This window comes from Hyaena hyaena, unplaced genomic scaffold, assembly GCF_003009895.1.
Source record: "Hyaena hyaena isolate Hyena2069 unplaced genomic scaffold, ASM300989v1 scaffold_1081, whole genome shotgun sequence".
Taxonomy (NCBI): Eukaryota; Metazoa; Chordata; class Mammalia; order Carnivora; family Hyaenidae; genus Hyaena; species Hyaena hyaena.
In genome coordinates this window covers 73702-90185 of record NW_024081716.1, presented here as the reverse complement: position 1 = coordinate 90185, position 16484 = coordinate 73702, and the positions used below count along the sequence as shown (strand labels likewise).

At 37.3% G+C, this 16484-nt stretch overlaps 1 protein-coding gene across 4 annotated transcripts in view; it reads right to left on the bottom strand.

Moving 5' to 3' along the window:
* LOC120223983 (neuronal vesicle trafficking-associated protein 2) overlaps positions 1-16484 on the bottom strand; it is a 91717-nt gene that overhangs the window by 50233 nt on the left and 25000 nt on the right. For 3 of the 4 annotated variants that reach the window (XM_039222212.1, XM_039222215.1, XM_039222214.1), the window contains one exon: positions 9225-9276. In XM_039222212.1, the coding sequence (XP_039078143.1) occupies positions 9225-9276 (52 nt within the window). Of the gene's footprint in view, positions 1-232; positions 389-9224; positions 9277-16484 lie in introns of those variants that run through there. The other variant, XM_039222213.1, reaches the window with a different exon arrangement.

The window sequence follows — 16484 nt, the reverse complement described above, 5'->3', positions numbered from 1 at the left end:
ATTGCAAGATTGCCAACTAAATAAACAAATAGCATATATTTCTCTCAAGCTCCTTTGGAAGTCAAACGATGCTCCCACCCGAACCCTAGAAGCCCAGACAACTGGATTTCTCTTGTCAATCCTGCTGATGGAACATTATTAGACAAAATAGGGTTGTTGTGGAGGTGAAAGAGATGGTAAAGGGTCAGAGGATATTGAGCAGTGGTTATAGCAAAAACAAATGCCTACTTACTGTGATGCACTCTTGGGGGGTCAGAGCAGATTCAAGCCAATTTGAAGAGGAGGAGGACGGCCAGGAGTCCTCCCTCCTCAGCCCGAGCTCGTGGTGCTGAAAGGACAGCGCCTTGCCTGTGTCTGGATTGGGAGTTTCTGAGAGCGAGGCGCGAGCGAGAGGGGAAGAGCTCCTGGCAGCTGCCTGCCTGCTCCCTCGCTCGCGCCCCCTCCCACCGGGGAACGGGCTCCCACACCATCTGTCATCTGGCACCACCTGCTGTTTCTCATGCATGGCCACAACCAGGGCATGGGACAAAATGGTTTCAAGAAGTGGGAGGGATTCTGGCCATAATAATAATAGTAATAATAATAACCATATAACAAGCAATCCTTGAATCTTTAGAAAAACGGAAGGACACATATTCATTAGGAGGAGGGACTACCTTTTAAAATCTTCCAGAGCAATACTGTGAAAGCTCAAATGGTTCAGGACCTGCACTGTGCTCTGACCTGTGGTAAAGGGTGAAGGGGAACTAACGTCGAGTATCTCCCAAGCAGTGGGCACTTTTCCAGTCTCTACCAGACGATTTCCCTCATTTGCAAAATGTGATGGGGTTAATATGAGGTGTGAAAGTGATGTAACGACAGGAAAGCAGCTCTGAGTGGGGCACATGGCAAGCATTGCATGTCAGAAGCTGCCATACTCACAATGCCACTATAAACACACAGGTCAGCTAAGGTCGCACAGCTGTTATGCGACCAGGAACTGGAAGTGGAGGCCTGATACATGGCCACTGGTGTTTGTATGCAGTCCACACATTTACGTTCCAGGTCGGTGTCTGGAATCGGGGAAGGCAAAGTCCTAGTGTCAACTCTTTGAAGTTCTGGCTGTGAGGATCTTGGACATTTGTATTCACTCCCCCAAGCCTCCATTTCTTTATCTTGGATGTGGGGACAATAATTCCTCCCTTGCAGGGGAGCTGTGAATAAGACAAGATTGTGCTCAGGGAAACCCTTTTTAGTTCAGGGACAAGGTTCTGAATGGCTGAATTATTTCATCCCTAGGGATTGCCCTTACGTTCTTCAAATCCTCTGAGATTAAGACTGTTGCCACTGGTTTCTCTCAGCTGTGGGTCAAATCATCGTTGGTCACTTATCTCCAGCTTTAGTGCTGTTATGGTGCTCTTCATGAGGCCCAGTGCTCTCGGCCTCCCCTTTCACTTCCAAAAATATCCTGGTTCCATGATAAGTTGTTTGGTCACCTTAATTAGTGCTCACGTGATGAGCATACACTACTAGCTAAAATGCCAGGAGAAAACATTCATATTATTGGTGTTGTTCACTAATGAAATGGACATATATGTGTCTGCATGCACATATAAGGCATCTGTGTGCATGTGTCGTGTGTGTGTTAAGGGAGATGTTTCTGAGACAGTAAAGTTTATAATATATCACAGCTGCACAGAGTATTATTAATAAAAGTATGCATATATGTGAGAGGAAGTTATTCTAATAAATATTAGTTTCTCCCTCCTTTCCAAAGATCAGGATGATTTTCAGGTGAGAGCATTGTCTAAGAACACAATAGACACCCACATCGAGTCAATTGTGAAATCATGTTTGATCCAATTATTGCTGCCTCCAAAGGAGGAAAAAAATCCCTTGACAAAGCTTATGATGGATTCACAAGTAGAAATCACACCTTTAATAACTCCAAGCCACAGATCCTGATAGGTCTTTTTCATTGTTGTTTTTGGGGGGTTTGTTGGTGGTGGTAGTGCAAAAAGGTGATTTTATTAAAGCATGGGGACATAACCCGCAAGCAGAAAGAGCTGACAGTTTAGTAAAAGGTCCACAAGGGCCTGTCTCATGGCAACGGGAAATCCAGGCTTCCTGGTATGTGAAGCCAGGAAAGAGGCTGCAGGAAGAAACACAGAGTGGAGTGATGTTGAGAAGCCACTTATGGGAGAATAATATTGAGAGGTGCTTAATATAATAGACTATTATTCTCCCATTGAGTTCTGGAAAATATGTTTGACAGTTGAAAGCAAAAATATGACATCTTTATGAGGTTTTCCATGTGTATAGATGTAATATATCGGATAAATGCAACATAAAGAGGGGAGGCTAACGGGACCATTGTGGTGGTAACGTTTCTATATTCTTTTTTTTTATTTTTTATTTTTTGTGATTCAGTATCTGCTTTATTTTTTTTTACAAATAGTTTATTGTCACATTGGTTTCCATATAACACCCAGTGCTCATCTCCACAAGTGCCCTCCTCCATGCACATACGTTTTTATATTCTTAAGTGGTAAAGTACTGACTCCCACTAGACAGTGAAAAGTTAACTAGGTCTATTTTAATCCCCAGAAATAAGGTGAAAACCACAATAAGGAAATTTAAATGGAATGCTAAAACAATTCAAATACCCCCAAAAAACGCAGGAAAGAAAAAAAACAGGAACAACAACAAAAACAAAGAAAACAAGATACAAATCATGAAATAGTAGTCTTAAATCCAAACTTAGCATTGTCATCCAGAGTTCACAGTTTACATTAGAGCTCGATCTTGGTGTCGTATATTCTATGGATTTGGACAAATGTGTAATAACATGTATCTGCCATCATACTATCATACAGAATTGTTTCACTGCCCTAAAAATTCTCTGTGCTCCACCTAGTTATCCCTCCCTCTCCCCTAATGCTTGGCAACCATTGATCTTTTTACTGTCTCCATGATTTTGCCTTTCCAGAATGTCAAATAGTTGGAACCATACAATAAGTTGATTTTTTAGATTGGTTCTTTCACATAGTAAAATGCATTTATGTGGTCCTCCATGTCTTTTCATGGCTAGATAGATCTTTTCTTTTCTTTTTTTTTTTTTTTTCTGCATAAGACTCCACTGTCTGGGTGTACCACAGTTTATCCATTCACCTACTAGAGGACATTATAGTTGCCTCCACATTTTAGTAATTATGAATGTGGCTGCTATACACATTTTGTGTGCAAGTTTTTGTGTGGACATAGTTTTCAGCTCCTTTAGGTAAAAATCAAGGAGTGCAATTCCTGGATCATATAAGAGTATGTTTAGTTTGTAAGAAACTGCCAAACTATCTTCCAAAATGTCTGTACCATTGTGCATTCCCAGAAGAATGAACGAGAATTTTCTTAGTGTTGAGTTTTCTTTTTCCTTTGTTTTCTTATTGTTGAGTTTTCTTTTCTTATTTCTTATTGTTGTTATTCTTATTCTATTGTTATTCTTATTCTATTGTTGTTATTCTTATTGTTGTTATTGTTATTTAATATTATTTTCTTATTGTTGAGTTTTGAAAATTCCTATATATTTTAGATAACAGTTCCTTATCAAATATGTCTTTTGCAAATATTTTCTCCCAGTCTATGGCTTATCTTTTCACTCTCCTGACAGCATCTTCTGCAGAGCAGAATTTTTTAATTTTGCTGAAGTCCAGCTTATCAATTATTCCTTCCATGGTTCATGTCTTTGGTGTTGTGTCTAAAACATCACCACCAAACCCAAGATCATCTAGGTTTTCTCCTATGCTAACTTCAGAGATTTTATAGTTTTGTGTTTTACACTTAGGTCTGTGATCCATTTTGAGTTCATTTTCGGGAAGTATGTAAGGTCTTAATTATTTTGCATATGGACATCCAGTTGTTCTAGCACCATTTGTTGAAAGACTAACTTTTTTTGTTGTATTGTCTTTGCTCTATCAAAGATCAGTTGGCTATATTTATTTAGGCTTACTTCTGGGCTCTCTATTTTGTTCTACTGGTCTATTTACCTATTCCTTCTCCAGTAAAACACTGTCTAGATCACTGTAGATTTATAGTAAGTCTTGAAGTCAGATAGTTTTCCATCTTCCAACTTTGTTCTTCTTTTTCAATATTGTATTGGCTATTTTGGATCTTTTGCCTCTCCATACAAACTTAAGAGTTAGTTCATTGATATCCAGAAAATAACTTGCTAGGATTTTGACTGAGATTGCATTGAATCTATAGATCAAAGAAAACCTGGCATCTTGGGAAAAATTGATACATTTATAATATTGAGTCTTCCTATTCATAAATATGGAATATACCTCCATTTATTTTGCTCTCCTTTGACTTCTTTCATCATATTTTTATTTTTCTCATACATTCCATATATTTTGTTAGCTTATACCTAAGTACTTCATATTTTGGTGACACTGTAAATGATATTGTAGGTTTCTTTAAAAATGTTTATTTATTTCTTTTGAGAGAAAGAGTGAACTCAAGTGGGGGAGGGGCAGAGACAGAGAATCCCAAGTAGGCTTCATGCTGTCAGCACAGACCCTGATGAGGGGCTCGATCTCATGAGCCACGAGATCATAATCTGATCTAAGCCAAAACCAAGAGGTGGATGCTCAACCAACTGAGCCACCCAGGCACCCTAGTATTGTGTTTTCAATTTCAAATTCTACTTGTTAATTGATGGTATATAGGAAAACAATTAAGTTTTGTATATTAACCTTGTACCCTGCAACTTTTCTATAACTGCTTATTAGTTCCAGGAGTTTTGCTGTTGATTCTTTCAGATTTTCCACAGAGACTATCAAGTCATAAATAAATACAGTTTTATTTCTTCCTTCCCTATCTGTATACCTTTTATTGCTTTTCATACTTTATTGCATTTTATAGGACTGCCAGTATGATGTTGAAACACAGTAATAAAACAGCCTTGCCTTGTTCTTGATCTTAGTGGGCAGTTTCCTAACATTAATATGATGTTACCTGTAAGTTTTTTTTGATGATGTTCTGTATCAAGAAGTTCCTTCCCTTCTTACTGAAAGTTTTTATAAATTAATGATAGATCTTGTCAAATGCTTTCACTGCATCTACTGAAATGAACATGCAGTTTTTCCTCTTTAGCCTGTTGATGTGATGGATTATATTAAGTGATTTCCAAATATTGAACCAGCCTTGCATACCTGGCATAAATGGTTGTGTGTATTATTGGTTGTGTGTACAATTATTTTTATACATTATTGGATTCAATTTGCTAATATTTTGTTGAAGATTTTTACATCTATGTTCATGAAAGACATTCATCTGTAGTTTTCTTCTTTTGTCAACTCTTTGTCTGACTTTGGTATTAGGACAATGTTGGACTCACTGAATAAGTTAGGAAGTATTCCCTCTGCTTCCATCTTCTGGAAAAGATTGTAGATAATTGGTATGATTTCTTCCTTTAATGTTTGGTAGAAATCACCATTGAATCCATGTTGGGGTGAGCACTGGGTGTTATATGTGAGTGATGAATCACTAAACTCTGCTCCTGAAACCATACTACACTATATGTTAACTAACTTGAATTTAATTTTTTTTTAAAAAGGCTATTACTGATTCTATTTTTTTAAGAGATACAGATCATTTAGACTATTTCTTCTTGTGTGAATTTTGGTAGAGTGTGTCTTTCAAGGAATTGGTCTGTTTTATCTACATTATTAAATTCGCGGGCATAGAGCTGTTCATAGCATTGTTTTCTTATCCTTTTCAGGTATATGGAATTGTAATGATGTCTTCTTTTTAATTTCTGATATTAGTAATTTGTGCCCTTCCTTTTTTTTCAGTTAGTCTGGTCAGAAGCTTATTAATTTTATTAATCTTTTCAAGAACCAGGTTTTGGTTTTGTTGATTTTCCCTACTGATTTCCTTTTACTTACTCCTTCAGATATGTATTGGCCCTGTTTTCTCTCTCTTTATTTCCTGGGATGCTAAATACATGCATGTCAGACCTTTTCCCAACATCTCTTAAGGGAAAGTATCTATATGTTTTCTCTATTGTCCATATATTTTTCTTTTTCCTCTTCATGTTTTAATCTAGATATTTTCTGTTTGAACTACCTTCTACTTCTCTAATTGGCTCATTGAATTTTTATGGGCTCTTTTGTTTAACTTGTCTAATTTACTGGTAAATTGTCTATTGGGTTTTTAATTTTGTTATTTATAGATAGTCTTTATAGTTCTTTTTGTGGATTTCAGGTCTTTAGTGACATTTTGCATTGTCACCTATTTTCTTAATAATACTATTCACAAATATTTTAAAACCCACCTTTGAGAATTCTAGTATCCAGATCACATATGGACATGGGTCTATTACCTTTTTATTCTCCCTTGGTTGACTCTGACATGCCTATTAATCTTTTATTGATTATTTTGCACTGTATATGAAAATATACACATAGGCTCTAGATTCTATTGTTTTCCTAAAAAGATCATTTAATTTTATTCTGACAGGTAGTTAAATAGGGGCAAATTCATTTTGATCCAAATAGAGATTGAGATAATTAGAGGCCAGGTTTCAGTTCTTGTAAGATCTGATCTGTTTTTGGTTTGAAAAGTCCCTTGGGGGTCTCAAATGAAAACCTAGGGTGTGAAGACCCCTCCTCCATGGCAGACCCTGAACTCCAACTATTGTTTCTCTGTGGCACCAAGAAGCTTCAAAGGTTCAACTTAAGTCTCTTAGCCTCTTCATATCCATTTCCTATTTGGGTTATCAGCTTCAAGTACAAAGTAGAAATCAGAAAACATCTTGAGGGAAAATATGGTAGAGAAGGTTGGGCTCGCTTCCCAGCAGTTCCCTTTCCTCTATGATCTTGTCACTTCCAGTCCTGTATATCTTGGTAGCAATAAACTTCAAAGTTTGTCTCCCCAGCCCCAAGAGACTGATGAAAACTCTTGGCCACTGCTTTATGCTAAGCTTCTAGGCATATCATTAAGCACTGGCAGTGTGAAGGGGGAAAGCAGTGAGAATTGAGGGTTTGCCCCAATCCATTATTAACTTTTCTTCAGAACCTTAGCTCCCTAGGTCCTTGCTTCACTGGTTCTTCTTCTTCAACAGCTGTTTTGTTTGTTTTATTTTTAATTAACAAACTTTTTAAAATATTTATTTATTTGGGGGACAATGTAAGCAGGGGAGGGGCTGAGAATGAGGGGCAGAGGATCCCAAGAGGGCTCTGTGCTGACAGGCTAACAGCACAGAGCCCGATGTGGAGCTTAAACTCACAAACAGAGATCATGAACTGAGCCAAAGTCAGAGGCTCAACCAACTGAGCCACCCAGGTGCTCCAGCAAACTTTATTTTTTTAAAGCAGTTCAGGTTTACAGAAAAATTGAGTGGGAAGTACAGAATTCCCATATACCCCCTCTCCTGCCACCATCCACCCTGGGCAAATGCACATCCAGTTTCTCCTGTTATTAACATCTGACATTAGTGTGGAATATTTATCACAATTGATAAATTGGCTCAAATTGGATGAGCCGATATTGATACCTTATTGTTATTAACTAAAATCCATTGTTTACATTAGGAGTTACTTTGTATTGTACTCTGTGAGTTTTAGCAAAGATATAATGTATCTGCAGTTACATGTATAGAATACATCCATCATTACAGTATCATACAGAAGAGATTCACTGCCCTAAAAGTCCCTTGTACTCTACCTTTTCATCTCTCCCTCCTTCCCTCCAAACCCCTCGCAGTGACTGATTATAAATTTGCCTTTATCAAAATGTCATAAAGTTGGAATCATACAGTATGTTGTCTTTTCAGATTGGCTCCTTTCACTTAGCAGAATGCATTTGAAAGTCCTCTATGTCTTTTCATGGCTTTAATAGCTCATTAGTTTTTACCACTGAATAGTATTCCATTGTTTGGATATACCACAATTCATTTATCCAGTCACCCAGTGAAAGCTATCTTGATGCCTTCCAAGTTGTAGCAACTATGAATAAGGCTACTCTATTTTATTTTTCCCCTTCTGAGTAAATTATTCATTCATCAAATAAGCAAATACTATAGACCAAACACCATGAAATTTCCCAAGGATAGTACCATGAACATAACAGACAAAACACCTGCCCTCACAGAACTTACATTCTAGCACCAAAGATCAGGAAACTACAGTTAATAAGGCTACTTTAAATTTTTAATTTTTTTTTAAATAAGGCTACTTTAAACATGGGTGTGTAGGTTTTTATATAACATAACTTTTCAACTTATTCGGGTCAATACCAAGAAAAGAAATGCTAGGTCTTATGGTAAGAGTATGTTTAGTTTTGCAAAAGACTGCCACACTCTTCCAAAGTATTTGTATTATTTTGCAACCCTAATATCAATGAATGAGAATCCTTATTGCTTCATACCTTACTAGCATTTAGTGTTGTCAGTGGTTTGGATTTTAGCCAATCCAAAGCTGTATCTCATTTTTTTAAATAGCTGTTTCTATTTTAGCCAAAATTTTAGTTGTTCTCAGTTTAGAAGTATTGCTAAGATCCTCCATCATGTCAAACAAGAAACTGAGCGTTGCCCTCGGAGGTCCTAAGTTCAAAGTTCCCAGAGAAGGGCTCTGATGGACCCTATTTGAGTCCATTGCCCACTTCTGACAAGGGAAACAAAATCTGACAAAAATCACAACTTCCATTCAAACCACATGGTTGAAGTGGACAAAAGCACTTCTTGGGAAAAAAAGGGAGCATTTCCAAAAAGTGGAGAGGAGTGTTGATCACTCAAAATAACAGATATCTAAATGCCACAATAGCTTGCTGAAGAGTTTAAACATTATCAATTTCACCCTTAAAATAATATGCTCTTAAGATAATGTATTGGCATTTCTGGATGAAACAATCATTATTCTTTAAACATTATTTGACAATTGTAGGTGGCATGCACCATGAATTACTTATAGAGAATATTTTTAAATCACCCATGTTTTTAGCAGAATGTCACAGGCATTTTTCACTTATAAATTTTTAAATTGTTATTCATTGTTTCTATAAGTTTGTAACCATTTTCCTTAATAATTGCGTGTACATTATGGAAATTAAGGATACAGCCTTTAGAGCCAGACTGTCTGGGCTCAAAACCCAGCTTTACCACTTGCTAGACTTCTGATGTTGGGTAAGTTTCTTAATCTCTCTGTGCCTCAGTTTCCTTATCATAAATACAGGATACTACGAATACTTACTGTGCAGGGTCACTATAAGGAGTTAATATCTGTAAGGTGCTTAGAACAATACCTGTAAGTGCAAAACAAATATTTATTCAAGTTATTCAATTATTAGATACACATTGTTTTAGACCTAGCTCCTATGTTAATCAGTTTTATTTTTAGTTTTATGATTTATACTTTTAAAATGTTTTCTTCTTCCTGACTTCCTTAAGTATATTTCATCTCTCTCTTTTGAACTTCCTGGAACAAATATCTAGTTTATTGCTTTGCTTTCTTCCTGTTTGAACATGAGAAATTATAGTTATTATTTTAATTTACCTCTGCTTATTGCTATTCTTTCATTATCATTCTTCAAATATTTTATAACTGAAAATTTGTTTCTCTGACTCAAGAGTCATTCAGCGTGCCTGGATGAATCAGTTGGTTAAGCGTCATGACCTTGGCCCAGGTCATGACCTCATAGTTCGTGAGTTCAAGCCCTGCATCAGGCTCTGTGCTGACAGCTCAGAGCTTGAAACCTGCTTCAGATTCAGTGTTTCCCTCTCTCTCTGCCCCTCGCCTGCCTCTCTCTCTCAAGAATAAACAAACATTTAAAAAAATTTTTTTAAAGAGTCATTCAGTAAATAGTTTTGTTTTATTTTTATTTATAAATGCTTACATTTCTTGTTTTTATTATTGAGAGAGAGAGAGAGAGAGAGAGAGAGTCTTAAGCAGACTCCATGCTCAGCACAGAGCCTGATCCTGATTTGGGACTCTATCCCACAACCCTGAGATCATGACCTGAGCCAAAATCAAGAGTTGGGTGCTCAATTGACTGAGCCACCCAGGTGTTGCATAAATGCTTACTTTTCATATTTGATAATTTGTATATTTTGAGACTCATTTCTAGTTTTATTGTTTGTAGCCCAAGAGTGTTTTTTCTGTAAATTTTCTGATTTGCAGAATGTATTAAATTTTTGTTGTGGCCTAACATATGTACTATTTCTGTTAAAATTTTCTGAGCATAAGGAAATAAATCATTTTCTGTATAAATATGAATTTTTTAATATATATCTATTAAGTCAGTCTGTTACATAAGACATTTAAATCTTCTATACCCCAAGTGATTTCTCACTTGCTCGATCTGTCAGGAAATTAAATATAGGTGTTGCTATTTTTGATTAGCAAAATCAAATTTTGTTGTGATATTTCTCCTGGCAGTAAAGTTATGTTATTTGACATATAGCTTCATGATGTCCCATCTTCTTGTAAATTTTGCTTTTATGGATATAAATGACCTATTATTCCTTTTTAGTGCTTTGTGATTTTAATTTCTCTCTCTCTAAAATACAAATGCAAACTCTTCTTTCCATGGTTTGTCTTTGCTCTTCCCAGCCTTTTATAATTGGACTTCAATTCTTGACTAGGTCATTATAAGTAATCTTTTTAACAGGGGAATTTAGGGGCACGTGGGTGGCTCAGTTTGCTAAGTGTCTGATTTCAGTTCAGGTCATGATCTCAGGGTTTGTTAGTTTGAGCCCCGCATCAGGTTCTGCGCTGACAGCTCAGAGCCTGGAGCCTGCTTCTGATTCTGTGTCTCTCCCTCTCTCTGCCCCTCCCCAGCTCACACTCTGCCTCTCTCTGTCTCTCAATAATAGACAAACGTTAAAAAAAATTAAAATTATATATGGGAATTTAGCTCCTTAAAATTAACTCCTGTATTGTCTTATACTTGTCATAATCTCTATGGTTCCTTGTGATTTCTTTTGTTTTCTACATACATATTTTTCTTCAAGAATTTGAAAGGCACACATGTTTTTAAATGATGCCTTCAGTTGGGGCGCATGGGTGGCTTAGTCGGTTAAGCGTCCGACTTTCGCTTAGGTCATGATCTCGCGGTTGGGTTCGAGCCCCGCGTCGGGTTCTGTGCTGACTGCCAGCTCAGAGCCTGGAGCCTGTTTCAGAATCTGTGACTCCCTCTCTCTCTGACCCTCCCCTGCTCACGCTGTCTCTCTCTCTCTCTCTCTTAGAAATAAATAAAACATTAAAAAAAAATTTTTTTTAAATGATGCCTTCAGTTATTTTTTATTTTGCCAAAAACATATTTGAATCAACATTCATCTCCCAGCCTCAAAAATAGAGCAAAATCCTTTGATCTCTTCCCATATAAATGAGATGATTAGCACACATTTTTTTCTCCTCCTTTTCCTGCCTCTCATTTCTCCTGTATTTATCAGATATTAAACCCAAGACTTTATTTTCACTGATGCACATTTTCCCATTGTATTTCCATTTCCTGAGAAACTCTTGTCAAGATTCAGAGTGGGAGAAAAGTGAATACAATATGAGTCTTTTCCCAAAGAGCTCAATGATACTGTATCTGAAAATAATTATGTTACATACATAAGTTTCAAAGGATCTGTGAGCTTCTGTGGATAGGATTTCATTACATCTTAGCATTTAATGTTTTGTTTTGTTTCCATGTATACAATATATCTACGATGAAAGAGATGATAAAAGCACTTTAAATGTCTCATTATAAATCTTGTTGAGTTGTCAGTTTAAGAGTGTTATTCAAAACTTAATGGTGTGATAGGAATATAAGCTTTTTAGAGATCTGCTCTAAGAATCTCCCAGAGGCCAGTATGTAAGGAAGCTCTGCTCATACCATTGCTAGGAGCTCTATATTTAAATTTCAAACAACAGCAGTCAGAAAGCTATGAAAATCATGAGATTCTCTTTCTTCTTAAAGAGGGAAGAGGCCATTGCCTACTTTTGATTTAAAGGAAAAATGGACAATAGGGAGGCAGAAAGGTCAGTCCACATTTCTTCTCAGATTGGCTAGAAATGGATGTAGAAGAAGAATTTCTAAATAAAGGAGGCAAGTCCTGGGGGTGGAAATTGACATCAGCTTAATTCAAGCAGGATCACTTATGAAGAACCCTTCCAATTAGGTCTGGGAATCCACTTAGAGATAAGTTGATAAGAATAAAGCCTTTTTAAAAGTTTTAAATTTTGCCTAGAAGTATATGCCTTCAAAATGCATTCCAAGGGACTTTTTCGAGTTAAATGATCCATTCATCTGTCTCTTCCAACAAAAGTTTTCCCAGTCTGTGTTGTAAAATGAGTCACACCTGAGCGGAAAGTTTCACTTGTAGAAGAGGTTCCCCCAAAAGCCAATTCTGAGAGCTTTGAATGTATGAAACTTACTAAGGAATGTTCTCACGATGAAGAAGGGAAGGGGGAAGGAAGCAGGTCCAAGGGAGAACTTGAACTGTGGTACAACCTCAACAAGGCCTTCAGACAATCTCACAAGTACCTATGAAGCCAGAATGGCCTTTCTCAGTTGTTCTTAGTTCAGATGCAGACAGGTACCTTCTCCAAGAGGGCAAGACCTTGGGCAATGTGGCTCTCTTCGGCCAAGGGCAGTTCTTGGAGAGGGCTAGAAGCTAAGGCTGTCAGCCAACACCTGAGCGGCCAAAGACTTTCAGTCCTGAAGGGGGGAATCTAACTGGGCAGCATGGCATCCACCATAGGCTCTGTCCTAGGCTGTCCTCATGCTCCCTCATGTGACAGTCACACCCTGTGACTTCACATATCATTAATATACTGGTAACTCTTACATGTTTACCTAAAGCAGAGATTTCTTCTGGACTCCAGACACCTATATACAACCCTTTCCCTTGACATTTCCATTCCAATGGTTCACACGTACATGAATTGCAACATATCCAAAACTGAACTCCTCATCTCTCCCCTCGAACCTGCTCCTCCGTGTTGCCTCTTGGTGAACTGCACCATCATTCATCCATTATCGAACCAGAAAACCGAGAGGAATTCTTGACATCTTATTCCTCACTCCTACATCCAGTCACTGAGTTCTGATCATCCTCCCTCCAAAATATGTCTCCCATCAGTCCACCCTTCTCCCTCCATGACTCCTGAATCCATTCTGTCTCCCCATCTAACGAGTCTCCTGGCAACGGTATTTTCCTCCCTGCCAATATATTCTTTATACTGTAGTCCAAGCAATTTCTGTAAAATGAAAGTCTAATAATTTTATTTCCTTGTTTAGAACTCTTCAGAGGTGTTTCTTCCTCATCTCCTCCTCTTCCCCCATTCCTCCTCCTCCTCTTCCTCCTTAAAGATAAATCCAAAATCTCAAACTTAGCCTCAAAGGCTCTTTATGGTTTGTCCTCTGCCTATTCCACAAGTCTATGCTCCAGCTTCCCTGATGCCCAAACACACTCCTTTCCAACCCAGAGAACTTCCATATGATGTATTTTCTGTGACTTCCTCTTCAGGGGGGTGCTCTTTCCCATTCCTGTAATAATTTCTTATAATTATTCAGAGTTACTTAAGTATTACTTCATCAGAGAAGTCTCCCCTGAGATCTCAGACTATATTTGACTCCTCTTTTACTCCCATAGGACTCTGTTTTTAGGTTGGAATACCTATTGTTCTTAAAATTTTTATGATTATTTGTGTAAATATGGTTTAATGAGAGTAGGGATTGAGTTCTTCCAACCTAAATATCAACAACCAGGGGACAGATGGGCAAATTGTGGTTTATATTATATGATGGAATATTATGCAGTCATTAAAAATGATGTCCTAGAATATTAAGTCACATGGGAAATGTTTATAATGTTGAATAAAAAGAGTACTCAAAATTGTAGAGATATGATTTTGACTCTGTGAAAATATAAAGGCTGAATACCAACTACTAAAAAGAAAGAATAATTATGAAATGTGACAGAGGTACTAATTGTTGCTACAATGGCAATCATGTTACCATATGTAAATGTATCAAATTAACCTGTTGTACACCTTAAATTTACACAATGCTGTATGTCAAATATATTTCAATGAAAAAGACTGAAAGATATAAAAATGTTTATAGATTTTTTCTTCTGAATGAAATTTTGGTGGATTTTCATTCTTTTCTCAACACTTCTCTGCTCATCTCTCTAAAAACATGCTATTTAGGGGCACCTGGGTGTCTCAGTCAGCTAAGCAGTCGACTTCGGCTCAGGTCATGATCTCACGGTTTGTGAGTTCAAGCCCCCATCAGACTCTGCTGTCAGTGCAGAGCCTGCTTCAGATCCTCTGTCCCGACCCCACCACCCGTCCCTCTTCCTGCTTGCTCTCTCCCTCAAAAATAAACATTAAAAATAAAAATAAAATAGCAGTTATTTATTTCTAAATCAATGGAGGGAAATTAGTAATTTTCTGCTAGAGAAAAAACTATCTGAGTTCTAGAAAACAAACTTTTCAGAAAAGACAGTAATTTATAAGAGATAAGCAACTCAACATGGTGAAATCAAATGGTTGAGTATAAGTTTACTGGGTGTTATGGAACAGTTTTGGAAAATTCCTTTTATTCCTCTCTGACACACCAGAGAGGATTCAGACTGTAAATACTTACTATTATTTTTTCTTCTGACTTGAGTGAGATGTACCTAGTAAGTATTGTGAATATTTAAGGTGTACAAGGTGTTAATATGTGTATGCAATGTGACGTGATCACCACAATCAAACTAACATATCCATCACCTCGTATAGTTACCACTCTTTTGTATGTGTGGTGAGGACATTTAAGATCTACTCTCTTAGCAAATTTCAAAAACACAGTATGGTATCATTGCCAATAGTCACTATGCTATATATTAGATTTCCAGAACATACCCATTTTACATAACTGCAAACTGCATCATCTCACAAATTCTCTACCTTTTAACCAGCGCCTCCCCATTCCCTCCACCCCCAGCCCCAGCAACTATCATCCTACTCTCTGCTTCTATGAGTTCAACTCCTCGAGATTTCACACATGAGATTATGCGGTATTTGTCTTTCTGTTCCTGGTTTAATCACTTAACCTAGTGTTCTCCAGGTTTAATCATGTTGTTATAAATGACAGGATTCCCTTTTTTTTTTAAAGACTGAATAATATTCCATGTGCGTGTATATACACATACAGCTGACCCTTGGACAATGCAGGGATTAGGGGCACTGATCCCCCAAGAAGTCAAAAACCTATGTATAACTTGTGACTCCCCCAAAACCAGCTACTATACTAATAGTCTACTACCGACCAGAAGCCTTACTGATAACGTAAACAGTCCGTTAACAATATTTTGTATGTTATTTGTATTATAGACTCTATTCTCGTGATAAAGTAAGCTAGAGAAAATAAAATGTTAGCAAAGTGATGAGGAAGAGAAAATACATTTACAGTACTGTACCATATTTTTAAAAAAAAACAGTATATAAGTGGACCTATGCTGTTCAAAACCATGCTGTTCAAAGATCAACTGTATATATACATATATACATGTATCACATTTTCTTATCCACTGATGAACAGAGGCTGATTCTATATCTGGCTCTAGTGGATACTGTGGCAGTGAACATGAGGGGACAGGTAGCTCTTTGAGACACCGATTTCATTTCCTTTGGATATACACCCAGAAGTGGGATTGCAAGATCATAGAGCAGCTCTATTTTTAACTTTTTGAGGAACCTCCATACTGTTTTCCATAATGGCCATTTCAGTGAACATTCTCGCCAACAGTGCACAAAGTTCCTTCTTCTCCCTGTGCTCATCAACACCTGTTATCTTTCATATTTTTGATTGTCGCTGTTCTAACAGATGTGAGGTGATATCTCATTGTGGTTTTTATTTGCACTTCCCTGACAGTTCATGATGTTTAGCTTTTTTTAAATATATATATACCTGTCTTTCCTAAACAAATTGCAACAAGGATGTGAGTGTCCTTCTCAGAATATGAGCTATCTATTTCTACCAAGGAATGAAAACTTAACAGTGTTTGAAAATTTCCCATGAAAAGTCCCTTTTTGTAAAGTTCTACTTGCTTGATTTTTTACATTTATATTAAAGAACTGAGGAAAACTCCCTCGCTGACTCATATAAAGTAAAAGGGCCCTTGCTTCCTCTCAATCCCTGCTCAAAACAGTTGTCAAAGTTGTTCTGTTAAATGTTAGTTGGTTCATATCAATCCTCTGCTCAGAACTGTTCAGTGGTTTTTCCTCCAACTCTGAAGAAAAGTCCTCAAAGTGGCACAATGCGAACTGGCCTCTGTTACCTTCTTCCCTCATCTTCTCCTACTACTCACGCTCACTCACTCCACTGGACCTGTTTTCTGCCCCCCTGTTCTTCAGCCTTAGGACACTGGCCTCTATGTAGAATGTTCTTATGGTCTTTCCTCAGAATCTGCATGTATTCCTTCATATATTTCTTACTTCAGGTTTTTATGAAAAGGTTACCTTCTATGT